This window comes from Thermochaetoides thermophila (genome assembly GCF_000221225.1).
Source record: "Thermochaetoides thermophila DSM 1495 unplaced genomic scaffold scf7180000011822, whole genome shotgun sequence".
Taxonomy (NCBI): Eukaryota; Fungi; Ascomycota; class Sordariomycetes; order Sordariales; family Chaetomiaceae; genus Thermochaetoides; species Thermochaetoides thermophila.
Window position 1 is genome coordinate 2,780,571 of NW_006383038.1, and position 18,183 is coordinate 2,798,753.

Here is an 18,183-nt window from a genome sequence, read left to right on the forward strand (position 1 = left end):
ACCGCCCCCTGACTCCCGATCTTAGCCCCCCGCGCTTAACAAAGCAGCCAAATTCTGGGCATACACTAGGCAACCAGCTCAAAATATCGTGATGTAAGAAAACATGGTCTAGTCTCGGTGGAAACAATTTTTAACTACGAGCTACGATATCTATCCGCTCCCGATCTTGGCCGATCGGGCCATTTCCGCAAGATGTGGGCCCCCGCCGTTCCGAAGCCACGATCTAGCAATCGCCAATAGCCGACAATGCCGGCACGGCGGTCACGGGAGTCCCCGTTCTTGGCATCCCGATGCCAAAGCGACCTCCGGCCGTTACACCGTCATCCTCATTCTCTGCTTTGTCCCCCATATGCACCCGAAATCCGTTGATGTGCCGCCCCCCTGCCGCCTCCAGAACGGTGATACTGTCAGCACTAGCCACTGCAGGAGTTGCCAGGCTCACAGAAGAGAGCACAGTAATGGTCCTCCTCTCCAGCGCAAAGTATGCACTGCCCTCGTCCATCCCAGCCAGTTTTCCTGTAACCACTCCCGAGACGAGTGCCGCACGTGCAACTTTTGCCTTGGTCAGGAAGAACACATCCTGGCCCCCGAGCTGCACAATGCAGTTGTGCCAGGGCGTCGGGATGTGCAGCAGGTCCGGCGAGGCCTCCAGTTCACTGCCAACTGTCAGATCCTTCACGGCCTTCACCCGAGAGGGATCGAAGAGACGGATTCCGAATTTGGGACCAGCGTTGTTGTGTCTGTCAAAAGTTTCAGAAACTGCTTCCATAAGGCCTGTTTGAATGCTTTAGGTGCTATTGCACTTACGCATGGATTGAGAGCCGGACGTGGTGTGGGAAGAGCAACTCGACAAGGTTCGAATAGGCTTGGTTTCTCTGTTCAGGAGAACGCCAGGTCAAAATATGGGCAAGTTTAAGGTATATACGCTTGTTGCAACTGACCAGTATCATCTCGAAAGCCACTTTTGTCGCCAGCTTCTTCTGCTGGGACCTGGTCCTCGTCCTGGACAGGGAATGTAGCTCCAGGTCCTCCAGCATAAACCTCGAGAAGCCCCTGTAAAGTGCAGTGATAGCAGAATCATTGGATTCGATCCTAGCCCTCACTGCAGTTCTGGACGGGCCGCAACCTGCCATCAAGATTCGGCGACATAGTTCCGCTTCGTCTGTCATTCGTGTCTCGAGGTAATGCGTGACCGGAGGCAGATTATCGAGTTGCTGTACAAGTCCCGACTCCTCCTTACCTTGTCTAACTGTCCCCAGCTGGAAAAGATCAACAAGCGACCGGAAGACAACACGATCTGGCTTCCCCTTACGCAACCCAATTGCGTGGCTCATCCGTCGTAGCTTCTCGCCATAAGCATCCACAGTGCAATCGTCAACCCCGATACAGTCACTGAAAACATGACCATCACTGATGATCCAGAGCCTTCCTCCCGGCTCATAGATTCCATCGACCGCCTCGATGAAGCTGTGTAGCCGTTCCAGTGCTATTTCTTCCCCTTTATCCGGGTCTGTACCGGTCACCTTGTCCAGGTTGGACGACTTGCATGGAAAGGCCGGTAAGCAGAACTCGATCGGAGCATTTTGTGCCGTGAAGTGGCGCACGCGATGGGTGAAATACTCGCGGCCGTGTGATTCCCACTGGTCATTGATGCCACCGTGGTACCGAAGGTAGCTATCGAAGAGATTGACGATTTTGGTGGCAAGTGTGATGCTCTCTGGGGTGTGTTGGATGGGATGGGTTTGTTGGAAGGAAGTCTGAGAGAGGATTAAGTTGGCGAAAAAAGCGTCAATAGCTGTTTTGTTATGTTCATTGTGGGTGTAAGAGCCGTTGATGGCAACATATCTTGATCCATCTGGGGATGAAGGTGAGGGTGGAGGATGCTTCTTGTGAATATTGTTCGCATGCTGAGGTATTGAACACAAGCTCTGAGACATCTCAGAGCAGGAGAGTGACAATGCATTGCTGGGGTTGTAAAAGGAACTGCGAAAGCGGTGGTAGAACGATGTCCCTTGGTTTGAAACCTCCATAATGTTTCGGTTGCCGGTGTGTTGGAGCTTCTTGTGTCGTGGTTCAAACTGGCACCCTGGGCAGGGAATGAATCGTTGAACTTGAGGAACAGGAGCCTAAAAACAAGATTCACGATATCTGATTCTGAGCAGGGTACGCCCTCTTCAGGACTAGAAAGCGAGTACGGCAAGGTCCTTTGATGAGATGTCGTGATCTCCTGTAAGTTGGCGAGTATGAGCTGCTGGGGTGGGTAACCTAACGCAACTGCTGCATGAAAAACTCGCTCAATACACACTCGAAAAGTATGTTCGAGCGTCCTCTATCGTAGAATTCAAGTTCACTTAAGGGCATCAAGCCCGCTTACAATCGGACAAAGAACCCCCCTGAGCCTTGGCATTGGATATCGGGGGAATGAGACAAAAGGAAGTTGCTGCCTGCGTCAATGCCAGGCTAACATGCTTTGTGCTACAATGGGCTATCCAAGCTTTCCGTACGATGTAAACAGAACAATCGGTTTTGTATGACAGTATGTCTAGCACTGCCATCGCACTTTCGAACAATTCGGGGGTATCAGATACGAATCGTTCTACTTGTCTGAACATGAGCTGAAAGCCACAGCCTCTCTGCTCGTGCAAACAATAATAAGCCTTCAAGCTCCCCACTCTGTATATGTACCTGCTGGTTTCATGCTCATAGTATGGCTTTGACAACATTAACCCTGGCCTACATTGCTGACGTGATAGTGTTCGGGATTTGAGAAAGTTTCACCACGTAAGGGAAAAGTGCCCGATTTCATGGGGCATTGACCAGGGGCTGTTTGCACATATCAGCTGTTTGCTAGTTTAGCCCGTAATCTGATCCGAGTACCGCGTTTTCATAAATTACGAACTGGTCATGTATCGGGTCATGAAGGCTATGACAGAGAAAAAGAGGCGAACAATGTTCGTGCTTGAATTCATTTGGTAATTTGGTATCCATCAAGTGGTCATTGAGGAATGATTTGTCAGGCAGAAGCAGTTGTAAGAGATCAAGTTTGTAAGCACTGATCAATCCTGGCATAGTATGTTCTCAAACCATCTGCAAAGGACCAGTCCTTCCTTCCCTTTCCCTAAACACAAGCTTCAATGCGCGTGGATACAATGGACCAGCCTGTTATCACCCATGTCATGTCAGCAAAAGAGGAGGGGGAAAAAGTTCTCAAAAACTGGAGATTCTTAACCAGCGCAGCCTGCAGCTCCACCAAAATGTACGATCCCCTCGACTCGATGCTGGGGAGGAGGTAGAACACTTACCGGTGTCATCCGAGTGACCCACGCAGGATCCAGCTCCCAGACAAACTCGCGCACCAGCGCGACCAGTGTGATCCGCATCTCCAGCAGCGCAAACTTTTCCCCGAGACACGCCCGCCGTCCGCCGTGGAAGCTGATGAATTCTGCCCGAGCACGCCGCATGCGGTAGTGTTTTTGGATGGCGGCCGGCGTGTCCCCCCATCGGGCTGGGTCGAAGTCGTCCGCGGTCGGACCCCAGGCGGACTTGTCGCGGTTGGTTGAGTAGCAGCAGTAGCCGAGATAGGTCCCTTCGGGGATGAAGATTGTGCCGCCCAGGTAGATATTGGTGCTGGCACGTCTGTTGATAAGTTGGTTGATTGGGGGAAAGAGGCGCAGGCTTTCGTAGATGACGGAGGTTAGGAATGGCATATTCTGAAGGACGTTGATGTTGAGGGATGCTGTGGCATCATCCAGGCCGTGATTTACGATCTCATTATAGAGTTTCTCTTGCGCTTCCTGATGAGACTGTCAGTAATGTGAGTTCGTGATATGATAATGAACGCCAGTTACCAGATGCTTTGCCAGGAGGTAGAGTGTCGATATCATGCAAAGCTGAGGATTCTCCTGACTTGCCACAAATAGGACGGTCAAGTTGTCAAGAAGTTGTTTCTCCGTCCACATTCCGGATTCTCGAGCATCCAGCATCCTGCGATTCAACCCATCTAGAGATGCCGAAGAATATGAAGCCACAAGAGCAGACCTCAACACCTGCTTGAACTGGCGAACCAGCTGGCGAGCCCTTCGGCGGCCGGGGAAGGGAAACATGTCCAGCCTTGGAAAGTTCATGAAGATGGGCTTGAAGATCTCTCTCTTAACTGCGCTTTGTAGGACATGAATCGTCACATCAGGTGACTTCAATGCCTACAGAAGGTTAGTTAGTATGCCATTGTCATTACGAACGAATCTAAAATCTCCCCTGGTCTCACCTCTAGATCCATCTCGAGGAGGACTTCCGAACAGTTTGCCACCGAGTACCTTTGAAGGATCTCCTGCACGAAGACGCCGCCTTTCCCGGTCCGGAGTTGCTCATCCCTTAAGATCTGGCAAAGAAGTTTCGCGTTGGCAGCAATCTTTGCTGTATCAAAGTTCTTCAGTGCCGGCATGATCACCGACCGGTAGCCTTTCCAGGTCTCTCCATGACTGGAAATGATGTTATCCCCGAGGAACTCCGCCAGGACGCTGTAAGGGATCTTCTTCTGGTTACCGCTCTTTTGGTATATATCCTCTTCCCTGAAGATCTCGGCCAAGTAGGACGGACTATGGACTAATATGTTCCATCGTGCGCCGAACCACAGCTTCACTGCGCCGTATCTCCTCAGTGGCTGCTGAATGTATTTGTGAAAGATGTCCGACTGGTCGATATCTTGGAAAAAAGGCAAGAGAGCGACCCAGAATGGGACGGTTGGAATATTAGTGGGGTGTTTGGGAGGGAGCAGGAAGGCGTAGTAAATGGCGAGGATAAAGAGAATGGTGAGGAGGAAAATCTCGAGCAGAAATTTCATCATTTTTGACCTTTTACAGCTTATCCTGTAGAAGCGGGAGTTGTCGATGTCGTTGCTGTAGAAAACATGCTCAGGCAGTGGTTAAGATCCAGTCCATATCGCTTGTTAACCGGCCGCCATGAAGCTATTAAGGGATAAAAAGCACCGTCAGTTGCATAGCAGTACCTGGACTTACACGGCGCGGCCAAGCCTTCAGGCCTTGGCACGCCCGCCCCGTGTGCTTTAAGAGTCTTCTGTAGCATCCACCAACCAAAGCCAGGGGGCGACGACTCAGCCCCCTAAGCGGAACCAACCATTGCTGGCAGCAGTCAGAAGCCACTTGTCCTATCTTGTGGCAGAGGTAAGTTCTGTATATAAGACTTCTTTCGGAAACCGACGGATGATGCAGACTACGGACACAGCTTTCTCACTCCCGTTTTTCATCGCCATGCCGCTATCTACTTGATTGGTTCTACATCTCCAATAGCTGGCCTTGTCGCCAGACCGCTTGGGCTGTTGGACACCTTGCAGACTGCCACTAAACCTTCAGCTCCACTGGTCTATGGGTCTTTCACATTCTGACAACATCGCCGACAGCCTAGGTAGTTGTGAACTTACAGTAGCGCATGGCTATATAACAAAGATAACTACATCCTAGCTGGGACACTTTTGTGAATTGATGCCCTCTGTATCAACCAACAAGATGTGCTCGAGCAGAACAACCAAGTGCTGCTCACAGCGACGTATGTCGGAGCACCACAGCTGTGATATCTTGGCTAGGCGTAGACTCCTAGTTCATTCATGGGCTATCCAATGGTGCCATTGGTAAGAGATGGTTACCGCTCTGACCTTCGTCTTGCAAGACTGAGAAGCAAGGAGATAACAGAGCGAGTGAAGAGCCACGCACATTTTCAGAGGGATTCAAATCCTCAACTCCCATTACTAAACTTACAGATATCGAACAGGCGTTGCAGAGATCGAGAAAAATAACTACTGACTGCTGCCATGATGGCTTGCGTCAAGATCAGAAGAAGCTAAGAGTGATAACTCAGCTATTACAATCAGCCTGGGACGTATGACATGACAATACGATACAAAGTGGACCGGTCTATATTCTCGGGTCTGAGCATTGGAGATAGTTATGAATTGTCTAAAAATCGTGCTGACAAACTCCCGGTCGCACTTTCACATGTTTGGGGCTGTAATCACACCAGGGAAATTGATGTTGCTCATTGTCCCGAGTTTGGAAGCGTTCTTCACATCAGATACTGCCACGTTTTTCTTCAGTGGGGTGATATACAGCACACCCCCATTGAATTCAGCAACTGGACAAAGCTTCAATGTACGTTCCTGACAGAGTTGTCGTCACTCTTGCTACTGTTCATCATTCAAGAAGGGATGGAGGGTACCAGGGCTGATGTTTATACGTCAGACTTCCATTTCACATAACGTGGCTGATCCTTGAGATGCCGCGTGTGAAGTGCCTAACATTTCTCCTTGTTACGGCATCCAGCCGCATTACAGACTGCCCGTGCATAATATTAATATTAACTGGGCTGTGTGGGCTATGTACGATTGTCACAGTTTCGATTTGTTAGTGTATACAGGAAAGCATGCAGACATGCCATGCTCTGCGAGCATTGCATGTCTATTTTCTTACCCTCCTGGGTTCCAGAATTATAGGAATAACGTATACCATGCTTTGAGTTGGCGAAAGCCTGAGAAAATATGTCAGGGGTCCTAGGTATCTCAAGCGAGCGACCAATTCATTTACCTCTGCCGGAGAGCCAAAGGTCCGAGCACGCCATCTTGCCCTCCGTAAAGATTATGATTCAGTTGCAGCCACCATCTCGTGAAAACAGACATGAAGTACTCCAGAAGTCGCAGACTTCTTCCTTTACCACTTTGATCTCCGACAACAAGTGGAGCAAAGTCAACAGAACACAACAAATTCAAAAGCCTTACCACCACTTCGGACACTTGCTGGCTTTGTGCTGATCATACCTAATAAATGTTTTGGCCTTATCGAACAGGATGGGTATCTTGACAAGAGAATATGCAGCTTTGTGGTCTGGCTCATTTGTTTCACTGAACTTGTTGCTGGAGAGTGAAGCAAAGATCAAGGGGGGAAATGTATTAAGCCCTATCACTCCTGGCTTTGAGACTGGGGACACTTTCACTCATATCGATCGGCAGGTGTGTTTTCCAGAGGTAGAGGTAGAGGAGCCGCTAGGATGGAACAACCTTCCAAGATCTCAGACGGGATTCTGGCCAGTGGTCATTTCTGACAGTAGATAGCCTTCGATGTCTCTATGAAAGTAGCGCAAAGTTGTTCCTTACATAGTACCATATCAGCTTTCAGTTATGGTTCCCAGTTGCACAACCAGCGACGAAATCTACAAGATCGAACACTGTCGCTCGCTACCGATCTTTCATGAGAACACGGGGAACCTTAGTTCCTAAGGCCGTGATATCCTTGGTAGGCTTCGACTTTGGCGGGGCCAAAACCAGTTTGCTGGATGTGGGAAAGGGGACTGTGAGGATATTGGTATAAATTGAGTTGCCCAAATCTCTAGAACAGGAGCCGGCGATGAATCAATAATTCGATTGTAACGGATAATTGTTAAACGGTAGTTATTTGAAAACTAAAATTATCAGGGTATCTCTTATGCTATTCTCACAATCCACAACCGAATTACAATTCCATATCATAATACTTGCTCCATTCCTGAGCCGAGCCGTCGTACATCTTGACGTTGTCAAAGCCGAGAATGCGAGTCAGGACAAAATACCAGGTCGAGGCATAGCCGCCAACACCACAGTAGACAATAATCTCGCCGTAGCTGCGGCTCACGCCATAGCCGACCTTGCTACGGAGCTGAGCAAGCAATTCGAGGGGGCTCTTCCAGCTGCCATCCGGGTTCCAGACATACTTGGCGGGGAGGTTGACGGCCGAGGGGATATGGCCGGGCTTGTCGGCCCATTCCTCGAGAATGGTACCGTTGTAGACGGCCTCGTCACGGCCATCGATGATATAGATGTGCTGGTGCTTCTTATTGATGCGTTCGGCGACGTAGCTGATGTTGACGAGGAAGCTGCGGTCCTCAGTAGCAGTGTAGGTGCGCGGAGTGGGCGTGGGAACGGCAGTGGTGACGGGGTAGCCTTCGCTCAACCAGGCGGGGAAGCCACCGTCGAGGACGGAGACACGGCCCTCAGAAATACCGGCGTACTTCAGGGTCGTGGCAACACGGGGTGAGGCGGCCTGGGGGAAGGCCGGGTTGCCCACGCCGTTGACGAGGACGACCTTGGTGGCGGGGTTGGGGTTGCTCACGCCGATGGATCCGAGCGTCGCGAAGATGTCTGCCGAGGGTGGCATCTCAAGCAGCAAATCGCCTGGGCCCATGTTGCTCCAGGCTGAGACGGGCTCGAATGGCAGGCTAAAGCTGCCGGGGATGTGGTTGGCTGCATACTCGTCGGCCGAGCGCAGGTCAATGACGACGAGGTCGAGGTGTGGCTTGCACAGCTTCAACCACCAGGGGCTCACGGTAGGACCGAAGATGTAGCAAGGGAGGGGAATGAGAGTGCGCTCGACCAGCTCAGACGAAGCAGGAGAGGCGACCGCGGCGGCAGAGGCCGAAGGAAGAAGAGCAGCGGCAGCGGAAAGAAGGGCCGCAAGACGGTGATGACCAATCATGATGTGTGATAGTGTCTGGGGAAAGAGCTGGATATGTGTGAATGAAGGACTGTGCGCCCAGGCAATTGAAGTGATGGTAGGCTTAAACGCGCGGTAGAAGAGGAAAACGGGTAGACGGACGTAGAAGCTCGGACCTTGGGCTTCACGATCTGGTAATGGTTGGAGAATGCCCGGATGAAGCGGCACAACCAGTAAGCGAGCGGGACACCGAGTGGTATTTAACCTGCGACTCTGTGCCCCGTGCCGACGATGCCGACCCCAACAGCCATGATGAGCCCCTGACCAGGCGGAGATGCTGCGACGCCGGTCTCCTATAGTGCAATTGTTGGCATGGCTTCCACGTGAAGACGATGTTACTCAAGATTCCCCTGAAAAGAATGGATAAGCCAGACTGGTGAGATAAACCAGCCGGCTTGGAATGGACAGACCACGCCAACACTCAAAGACATGGGGGTGTGGTGTCAAACGAGCTGGAGGAAGTGAGGGGGCGGCCCGAACTAGAGCTATAGACTTGAGCTTCCTGGAAACGTTTGCAGATTGCAGGCATTGCTCTGCCCTTTGAGCCTGGGCCGGGTTGCTTTGCCGTGCCTAATCCATGCAAGGCGGCTGCAAATGTTCGGGGTATACCGGATGCTGCCGAAGCTCCGATGCCACGTACTTAACCCTATTGGGGCCTTAACCCCGCTTTCCTTGCTTATGTTGGGTCTTTTGGACGCGTAGAAGCTCAGGGGTAATGATCCGAAATCAACAGGCTAGTATGGAGGCGAAAGAACTGGAGCAGGGAAGCATGTTAAACAGGAAGGTGGGCCGTGAATGGCTGCCGACAAGAGAATGAAGCGAGACTAGAACACTTCACATGGATACCCAAGAAGGCCCATATCTGTATGCAGTCAGTTGACGAGGATCTTGTGCATCTCAGCATTTCTAGCGCAGATGATACTACTTATATCTCCCGTCTTCTCTGCTGACGTGGGATTTGAGATCAACCTTGCATGAGTGAGGGACTGGGTTCGGGAACCTTGGTTTTTGTCTGAGCAGCCAGCTGGTTGGAAGCCTTACTGATTACTTGACGTTGACATCGCGGCCTGCATCTGGGAGCCAGGATGCCCCAACAATAGAACCCAGTACTTTGGAACAATCTGGATATAAGACCTTGGCAATGGTTGGAGCCGGTGGACGATTCGACAGCCTGTGCTCAGCCAAGCATACTCTTGGACTGTGCAGGCTACACTATATGTAGTAAAGGGAGGTAGTGCAACCACTATATAGGATTATTGTTACATCGTTCTCGTGGGAGATTCTGTTACTTGTGAGGTTAGCTGGGTTGGTGGTGCAGGCAGAAAGTGCCAGAAATAATGCTACTGAAAAGAAGGGTTAGCAACCTCAAGAGCCCACCTTCCTCTCAATAGCCAGGTCCCCTTGAGTCTGTATGTCTGTGGCAAACGGGGTCGAGGATATCCAGTGCCCCTATCAATCACCTCCTCGTGATATATATATGACAACCAGATTACACAGCAGGTCGTTACCTTCTGAAAAGCCTTCACGTGTAGCTTAAGCATGCCACTTCGCAACTAGCGTGAAGTCAACCATCGGAGGAGATTCTCCCATTCAACGTTGGCGTGTGAACCACATCTCCATAGCGGCGAGACGCTGAGCCATCAATTAGCATACTTGTAATTGGTAAAAAAAAGGCGACCAGGCCGGCACTTCCGGGGCCGGTCGGCCAAGTAAAATAAGGTATGTAAATGATCTGCAGAAGGACGACCGGACCCAAATGGGACCCATCCGCTAAGATGGAGTCGCAGGACACTAATCAGTGTGCACCTTGCCTAACCACCGGCACGGGTAGCAAGTCGCCAATATCTCGTGGTGTGTCGAAGGCTATCGGTAAGCTGTCAGCGAGATCCCAAAGATGCCAGGAGGTAGCACAAAGCGGTTGGAGATGATGCAGAGACCCTCTGAGAGGGTCTGACACCGGGATGCCCATTTTGTCGCTTACCCATTATCCGGTTGACAAGGACTCGATGCGTTGCAAGCTCGTCGATGAACATGGAATACTAGTTGAAGATATTGAGGTACAATGTAGTGATGTACCGTTCTCCTCAGCAGCACATGAAGCGATCTCAAGGGCGAACAAAAAAGACTGAGATGGCCTGCTTGACCATGTGGCGAGGACATGCGGGGAATTTCTCCATTTGGTCTGGGCCAAGCTGGACAGTGCCTCGCTCCTTCGCGAGTCTCTTGGCGAGAGGTTCCGAGCGGCATGCTCAGCCTCTTATCCGGTCGTTGGAACTGCAGCCGACATCGAAACAACCGTGCGTCTGCGTTTTGACTTCTGCAAACGCATGTACTCCCAATATTCACCGCATTGCAGCCTTCTGGACGGCGCAGACAGGGAGTGGAAAAGTTGAGACGAGGGAACATGGCCTGAAGAGGAGATGAGGCTCTGTGCCAACGGCCCATTCCGCTGTCTTACACCACGGACCGTTCTGCCAAGTGCCGTCAGTGCTGTTAGTGACTTTGATCCATAGCACACTCATCGGTGGACCGGTGTTTTTCCGCGACAGGAACCAGCGGGTAAAATCGTATGATGTACAAGCGAATGGGAAAGGGTGCCCTACAGCGTCCGCTCGGCGACGTCTGTTCTCCAGGCGAAGGGCCAAAGGACCCAGGCTAGACCAAGACTAGGCCCTGTAGCTGCTCGTCTCCCATAGGTCCGGCCCCCAGCTAAAGTGTGCCAAGAAGCTAGAAATGCGCCGTTCCTCAGCGGCGGATTCGAAGGGCAGCTTAGCCATGCGCATCGCAAGCGTCGGCTCCTGTCAAAGCTCAAGCGAGCGACCGTGCGCTCTGCAGGTGCTCGGGTACTGGTGTCTGTGGTTCACTAAGAGGGCGAGGCTATGATGGAGCTGGGCTTTAGGCTATCTGTTATGGGAATGTGTTTGCTCATCGGTGACGATTTCGCCACCCCCAGGCACAAAAAATACCCTTAAGACGAGGATGTGTCATATATCCTACACGGACTGTGTGATTTCAAGAGGACACAACACCTTCCCACCTTGTTGGTAGCACTCAGCCTGGGTCGTCCTTGGTGTTTGAAGAAAGGTCCGTGTTTCACGACACGGGTTGATGAGGCCCCTGAGCTACGGATATCTTGTCGTGGATGCCCTCCTTCCTCCCCAACTGCCACTCTGAATTTGTCGAATCTCCATCATTGATAAAGGCCGGCGAACCCAAGTCTCTGGATCTCCATATCCCTGATCTCCAGTCCCGGGGGCTCAGGTGCTGTCCACGGGGCTGCTGGTAGAGAAGCTTGCATGTAACATCACCGACACTCGATTACACTTACACAAGGCTCAAATATCGACTTCACAACATATTGACCATGTCGAACGATACGAGTCCAGCCTTCGTCGAGCCCTATCCGGGTTGGGCTGATGAGAACAAGGGGCCTCTCATTCTTACTGTCACCGGCACACTTACTGGCGTGACTGGCCTCTTTGTTGTTGGGAGAATCTACAGTCGCCTCATCTCCCAGGGGAGATTGGCTATTGATGATTATATCATCGTCATTTGCGTTGTCAGTGCTAGATCGATTACTCAACAGCAAAGACAGTGTGTGACTGACCGAACAACAGTTTCTCAGTATCGCTTATGTGATTCTCGCATCCTTCGCAATCAAGTATGGTGGAGGGCGACATCTGTTAACACTCCCACCAGACTACGTCCCGAAGGCGATCTACTATACAGTGGTCTCCTTTGTGCCGGGCGTCCTGTCGTTTACCATTCCGAAGCTTGCCGTCGTCATCCTGCTGGCCAAGATCCTCGACCCAAGCCGACTGCACAAAATCATCATGTGGATTATCTCGATCCTTTACGTCATGCTCTCGATCGGTATGCTTGTCATCAACTTTGTCCAGTGCAATCCCCCGTCGGCACAGTGGAACGGGCCGATCGAGAAGTGCTGGAACAGAAAGATCACAGTCGACTATGCCATGACCCTGGGTATCTGCTCAGTGCTTTTCGACTTATACTTGGCCGTGTATCCGACAATCGTGCTTTCAAAGCTTCAACTGAATTGGAAGAAGAAGCTGGGCTTGTCGGCTGCGTTGGGCTTCGGTTATTGGTGGGTATCGATGGAACTTAAGCTGAACTCCAGCTTGTTGCTAACAAGGTTCCAGTGCCGCGGCCATTACTTCTTACAAGTGCTACACCCTCGACGGCCTTTCGTCATTGGTTGACTTCACTTATGCTGTCGATGATGTCGTCCTCTGGACAAAGTGAGAACCTCCTTTCCAGTCACCCTAAACATCCTTGCTAACTTTTGCAGTATCGAGGGTAATTGCGTGCTCATTGGGTAGGTTTCTTGACTTTTTAAGACGAAGCCTGGCTATTATATCGCAATGGAGAGTCAGTTGCTAACTTATCGGACAGAGCATGCATCCCGACTCTCTTCCCGCTTATCAAGAAGATCTTCGGCGCATCAGCCCTCGGCAGCACGCCCAGGCGGAGCGATCGAAAACAAACTGGAGGTCAAAACAACAGCACTATCGTTACTATCGGCTCCTATCCGAAGGGCAAGAAACGCACCAAGAGCGGCACGCTGGGCATGACGGCACTCGACACGGTCGACGAGGATGCGGGCAAATACATCATCTTGGAGGAGCGGTCCTTCCACACCAGCACCACCGAGCTGCGCGCAGAGGAGGCTGCTCAGCTCCAAGAACAGCTACGGGCGACGAAGCAGCCAGGGTGGTGAGAAGTCGTCGGCCTCGAACAGAGGAGCGGTACAATTTGCGGTAAAGGAACAGCAGCGCTCTCAGTTGAGCGTTTGTGGCGCGTTGTGTGGAGGGTTGACAGACCCATTCATTTGGGCTTTCCAAACCACGTGGCAAACGATGGCTCCAGCGCCCCACTGTGGGGTAGACGCTGTGCCGAAGCGCCACACAGACACAGACAACGGATGGTCTTGGCAAGGGTTAGGGTTTCAGCCTCGGATAGGTCACTCAAGGCAATGGACAACTGGATGCTTGGGAATCGTACTCTACGGACACAACTATATTGTTTAATGACTCGCCTAATGATACCCTAGGGACAAATGACATTGGAATAGGAATATTGAATGATACTTTCCTTTGTAGTTATCAAGATTGAGAGCATTGCACTACCGATCGCGAGGTCCTTTACGTTGCCGATCGCTCGCTGCAACCTTCTACTTGGAAATCCCTAACCGCGCAAACCTTTGAAGTCCAGCCTTATTCAGCTATCTTTCACCTAGAACACTGATCAATAGTTTCCTTCATACCAACCTCTCAGAAGTCTCAATAACTTGTTGTCCATGCGCTTCAGATCTCCATCTTGTTAGACGGCTTGGCTTTTGCTCTTCGCAAGGATCGAGAAAACCCTCCAGGCAGCAGGAGGCTCTAGCAGCCCTGCGCATTGACCAACCAGCACCTGCGACAGCACGGCCTCCAAGGTCATGTCTGCCATTGATCCTAAGAGGTAGCCGACTGCAACCAGCAACAGGGATTACCTCACAACACTGGCAACGCAAGCAATGCTAAAAATTGAATCTCTCCAATGCTACTGGCACGTGTGGACGGCCTTCCTTGATACAGGGTCGAACCGAATGCAAGGGGTTGTATTGTTGGGTCCTTTGTGGCTTAGGTTTGTATTTTCGCGCTCAGGGGTAAAAAGTGATGATGCACGATGATTCGTTGGTGCCACAGAGGCGCCAAATGGCTGCAACTTCAAACAAACGGTGCAACGCTCCGTGTTCATATGATTGAGATCATGCTGGGAGAGGTATAATATGCCTAGTATCTCAACCAGCTGCCAGTTATGAGATAGGTGGGCGGCGGTGGGTTGGTCTCAGAGCGACGACCGCAAGATCAAGTCTATTGCTAACACCATGAGAAGCTGGGCCTTGCTTGGAGGGATAACCCTCCTTCCTACTCTGGGCGTCCAGGGCATCCGCATCATTCACTCCAATGATGACGGATGGGCCGAGCTGTACACCCGGTCGTTCTACGACGCCCTTGTCTCCTCCGGTCATGACGTCGTCTTGTCCGCTCCGGCAGAGAACAAATCCGGATCAGGTACGCTATCAATCACTTATATGCATCATCTCATAACAACACGCGCTCTAACCTCCTCAGGATCCCTCGACCTCGACCCCTGGCCACGCCTCCTCCCTTGTCAATACAACAGCTGTCCGGCCAACAGCGGACGCACTGGCCGCAACGAGTCTTCTCCCCGCTTGAACTGGGTCAACTCCTTCCCCGTCACCTCCATCCGCTACGGAATCAACGAAATCGCTCCCCAGTTCTGGAACGGGCAGCTCCCCGAACTGGCGGTCACCGGTCCTAACGTAGGCAGCAACATCTACCTCGCCGACCACATCTCCGGCACAGTCGGCGCGGCCACCTACGCCGCAAAGAAGGCTAAAATCCCCGCGATCGCGTTCTCCGGAAAATCGACGGGCACGCTTGCGTGGAACACGTCGCCGGTGCCGCAGCGCAGCCTGGTGTACGCAGACCTAGCGGCGAACCTGACTAATGCAGTGATCTCCAGCGGCAAGCCGTACCTGCCGGAGGATGTGTTCCTTAACGTAAACTTCCCCGAGGTCAGTGAGAGCTGCAACTCTCCCGGGAAGTTTAAATGGGTGTTGAGCCGGGTTAACCTGGGTGTGTTTTCTGGGGATGACGTTGAGTGGTGTGGTAGCAAGCGGTTGCCTTCTGAGCTGGAGGTTACTGCCAAGAGCGGGTGCTATATTTCGGTGAGCGTGGGGGATGCGAATGACAAGACGACTGCTCCGGCTGAAAAGCAGGCGATTGTGTTGCAGAAGTTGCAGCATATGCTGACATGCTTGCCTTGAGGGGTCGCTAATCGGAGGGGACATGGGTGATAATGAACCATTGAATGAATGGATAAATGCTTAAAGGGTACAACGAAGTGTTATAATTACATTGATACACTAAACGTTCTTACACAACCATTACCACATCTACATCGCCCGCTTCTTTAGGCCCCTGGCTTTCCTCCTCTTCTTGCATGAGTCACTAACCTCCTTGATCCTCCCCTCCAACGCAATCTCAACAGGTGAAACGGCCCCAATATGCTTAACAACAACTTCATCCAGGGTATCAAGCAGCACCAAGTTATCGAATTTCTCACTGAAGAAGTTATCTCCACCCGTCGCAATGAAGTCCAGCGTGACAATTTTGTATTGCTTCGTCTTGTCCAGGAGCTTGCCGTTGATCTTCACAGAGACGAGCTTGCCTTTGCCATAGTTACCTGCACCTTCCTGCAGTTCGTCCGGCTTGTACTTGATCACAACGCCTTTGCTTACTTGTACGAAGGATGTGACTGCCTTGCCGTTTTCGACGTTAAGACCGGCAATAATGCCCTCGAAGACCTTCCAGAGGCGCTCGCCTGAGACGGGGACCTCAACGATGGCGTTGCCGAAGGGGAAGGCGGTCAAGATCTCGCCGCGGGTGATGGGGCCGGCGTCGATGGTCGCTCGGATGCCACCCGCGTTGATGAGTGCGAAATCTGGGGAATTCTCGGCTGTGCTGCTGTTGAGACGGTATTGGAGCATGGCGCTGTGAACCATGTCAGTCCTCAGGACACACCAATCCACAAATTGAAGGGGGCATACTCAGCTACAAAATCACCCAGAAGGCACTCCTTCAGCTGGCAAGCTGACTGATCCAACTCAACATTCGAATACCCAACCTCCTGCTTCGAAAACTCCTCAAACGGCTCCCTCCACTCATCCACCATCGCCTGCAGCTCCTCATCCTGCTTCGTGGTATTCGTCAAATGGATCGGAGCACCGTGATACGCCAGGATCCTGCCGTCCGGTGCATAGGTGACATCAATGTATCCTAGATATTCGCCCCAGCGGTACGCCGTCACAATAAAGATCTCCTCGCCGTCCACATTTTCCACGATCGTGGGGTATGGGCCCTCCGCGCCTTCGAAGTCGCCCAGAGGGGTGTGGCTGTGGCCGCCCATGATGAGATACAGACCCCTGGTCTCCCGTGCAAGGCGCTGGTCCTCTTCATACCCGATATGAGTAATGGCAGCAATGCGAGTGATGTTGGTCGTGGCACGGATGTGGTCGACGGTAGCCTGCACGGCCTGGACGGGGTCCGTAAACTTAGTGCCGTCGCCGGGCTGAGAGATGTCGGGGATGGTCTCGGTCGTGACGCCGATCAGGGCGAGGTCGTACTCGGGGAAGATATGGTACGGTTTGATGGTGCGGTTGAGGACCGGATGATCGGTGATGATGTTTGCCGTGACGATGGGGAAGGTCAAGTTTGAGAGGAACTCGCCGAGGTGGTCGTCGCCGCGGTCGAATTCGTGGTTGCCCAGGGCTAAACACGCAGTTAGACTTACATTTGGTTCCGTTGCATCACTGAGCACAATTGTTTGGGGGAAGGGGGGGGGAAGAGGGAAGAAGCCTAAAACATACTCATGGCATCGAACCCGATGTGGTTCAGCGTTTCAGCGATCTTCTCTCCCCCATAAAATGTAAAGAACATCGTCCCCTGGAACTCATCACCGACATTGAGCAGCAGAGAATCCGGATGCGATGGCCTGGTCTCCTTCAGAACGGTTTTCACTCGAGCATACCCTCCATAGCAACCCTTTTCCGGCTTTGTGCAATCTGTTCCAGAAGAGGAGAACTGGTCCAAATGGGCATGGACATCATTGATGTGGTAGAAGGAGATGTTGTAGTTGCCGGCATCGTCATAGAATCGTTTTGAGAGTCTGCGACTCACAAGCATGTCTTCTTTGCCTTGGACTATATTGGCAATGGCGCCGCCAGCCAGAAAGGCAGCTGTGAGAAGATGTTTGATCATTGTGAAACCATTAAGATGTTGCTTGGAGAATTCTGTGTTGATCTTGACTGCTCCTCATCACAAATTGTCGTGGAAGATGTTGAAGAGACCTAAGACCGGCGGCGAGGTTGATATGAAAGCGTCAACTTCACTGTTTGCGTATCCAAGATGAGGTCATCCGGCAAACCTGTCACCCTCGACGACAGTCGCCAGTGCAACCGTAAGACAACGCTGAATGGTTTCGACCGTCGCAATTCTACATATACCCATATAATATCTTATAATACCAACAACGAGCCGATAACCGAGACAACGGGACGCGTAGCATGCTGAAGGAGGGCTCTGGTCGCGGCTCAATCTACACTCCACAAGATGCTGCGAGCACGCATGTAAACTGGCGATTGGTGAAATGAGCATCAATACTTGGGGCCAATCTCAACGTGCTGACGCTTGATGATACCTACTGTGCAGTGTAACCTTCCGTTCTGGTGCGTTGCAGCCGAGGGGAAGGAGTGAAGATCTACTTGGCCTTCCCTATTTGCAGATGCTAGACACGAAGTTGATCGGCGCGCTGGAAAGTAGCACCGAGCTTGATCGGTAGTGCTCCACATAATCACCCACCAAAAACCGTTATCGCGAAACTTGATTTTATATTGAAGGTTTGCATAGAATGGATTTTAATTGATAAGAACAGAGTCCGCTGCATGCTAGTGTTGCATGTCTAGCGCTCTCAAGAGCCCCCAGCTGGATCTGTGCTTATTGAGCACTGACATCGGAGTGTGCTGGGTCAACTCCACTAAGTTAGCAAAGAGAAGTTGAGGAAA

General features: G+C 51.7%; 3 protein-coding genes and 1 pseudogene across 4 annotated transcripts; 1 reads left to right on the forward strand and 3 right to left on the reverse strand.

Moving 5' to 3' along the window:
• Positions 1–223: 223 nt before the first annotated feature.
• Positions 224–4,843, reverse strand: CTHT_0072000 (annotated as a pseudogene; the record flags this gene model as incomplete). Its single annotated transcript has 9 exons — positions 224–740; positions 808–875; positions 942–1,907; positions 1,985–2,126; positions 2,182–2,227; positions 2,375–2,444; positions 3,303–3,794; positions 3,849–4,199; positions 4,265–4,843. Coding segments are annotated over 9 exons (3,231 nt in total).
• Positions 4,844–7,514: 2,671 nt separating this feature from the next.
• CTHT_0072010 (uncharacterized protein) lies at positions 7,515–8,513 on the reverse strand (the record flags this gene model as incomplete). The annotated part of the gene is made up of 1 exon (XM_006697400.1): positions 7,515–8,513. One exon carries the CDS (start codon positions 8,511–8,513, stop codon positions 7,515–7,517), a length of 999 nt encoding a protein of 332 aa, XP_006697463.1.
• Positions 8,514–11,895: 3,382 nt separating this feature from the next.
• CTHT_0072020 (acid phosphatase-like protein) lies at positions 11,896–15,387 on the forward strand (the record flags this gene model as incomplete). The annotated part of the gene is made up of 7 exons (XM_006697401.1): positions 11,896–12,090; positions 12,149–12,636; positions 12,692–12,790; positions 12,841–12,867; positions 12,945–13,265; positions 14,361–14,608; positions 14,669–15,387. 7 exons carry the CDS (start codon positions 11,896–11,898, stop codon positions 15,385–15,387), a joined length of 2,097 nt encoding a protein of 698 aa, XP_006697464.1.
• A 129-nt stretch (positions 15,388–15,516) lies between these two features.
• CTHT_0072030 (uncharacterized protein) lies at positions 15,517–17,380 on the reverse strand (the record flags this gene model as incomplete). Its single annotated transcript, XM_006697402.1, has 3 exons — positions 15,517–16,114; positions 16,171–16,891; positions 16,990–17,380. 3 exons carry the CDS (start codon positions 17,378–17,380, stop codon positions 15,517–15,519), a joined length of 1,710 nt encoding a protein of 569 aa, XP_006697465.1.
• Between the last annotated feature and the right edge of the window lie 803 nt (positions 17,381–18,183).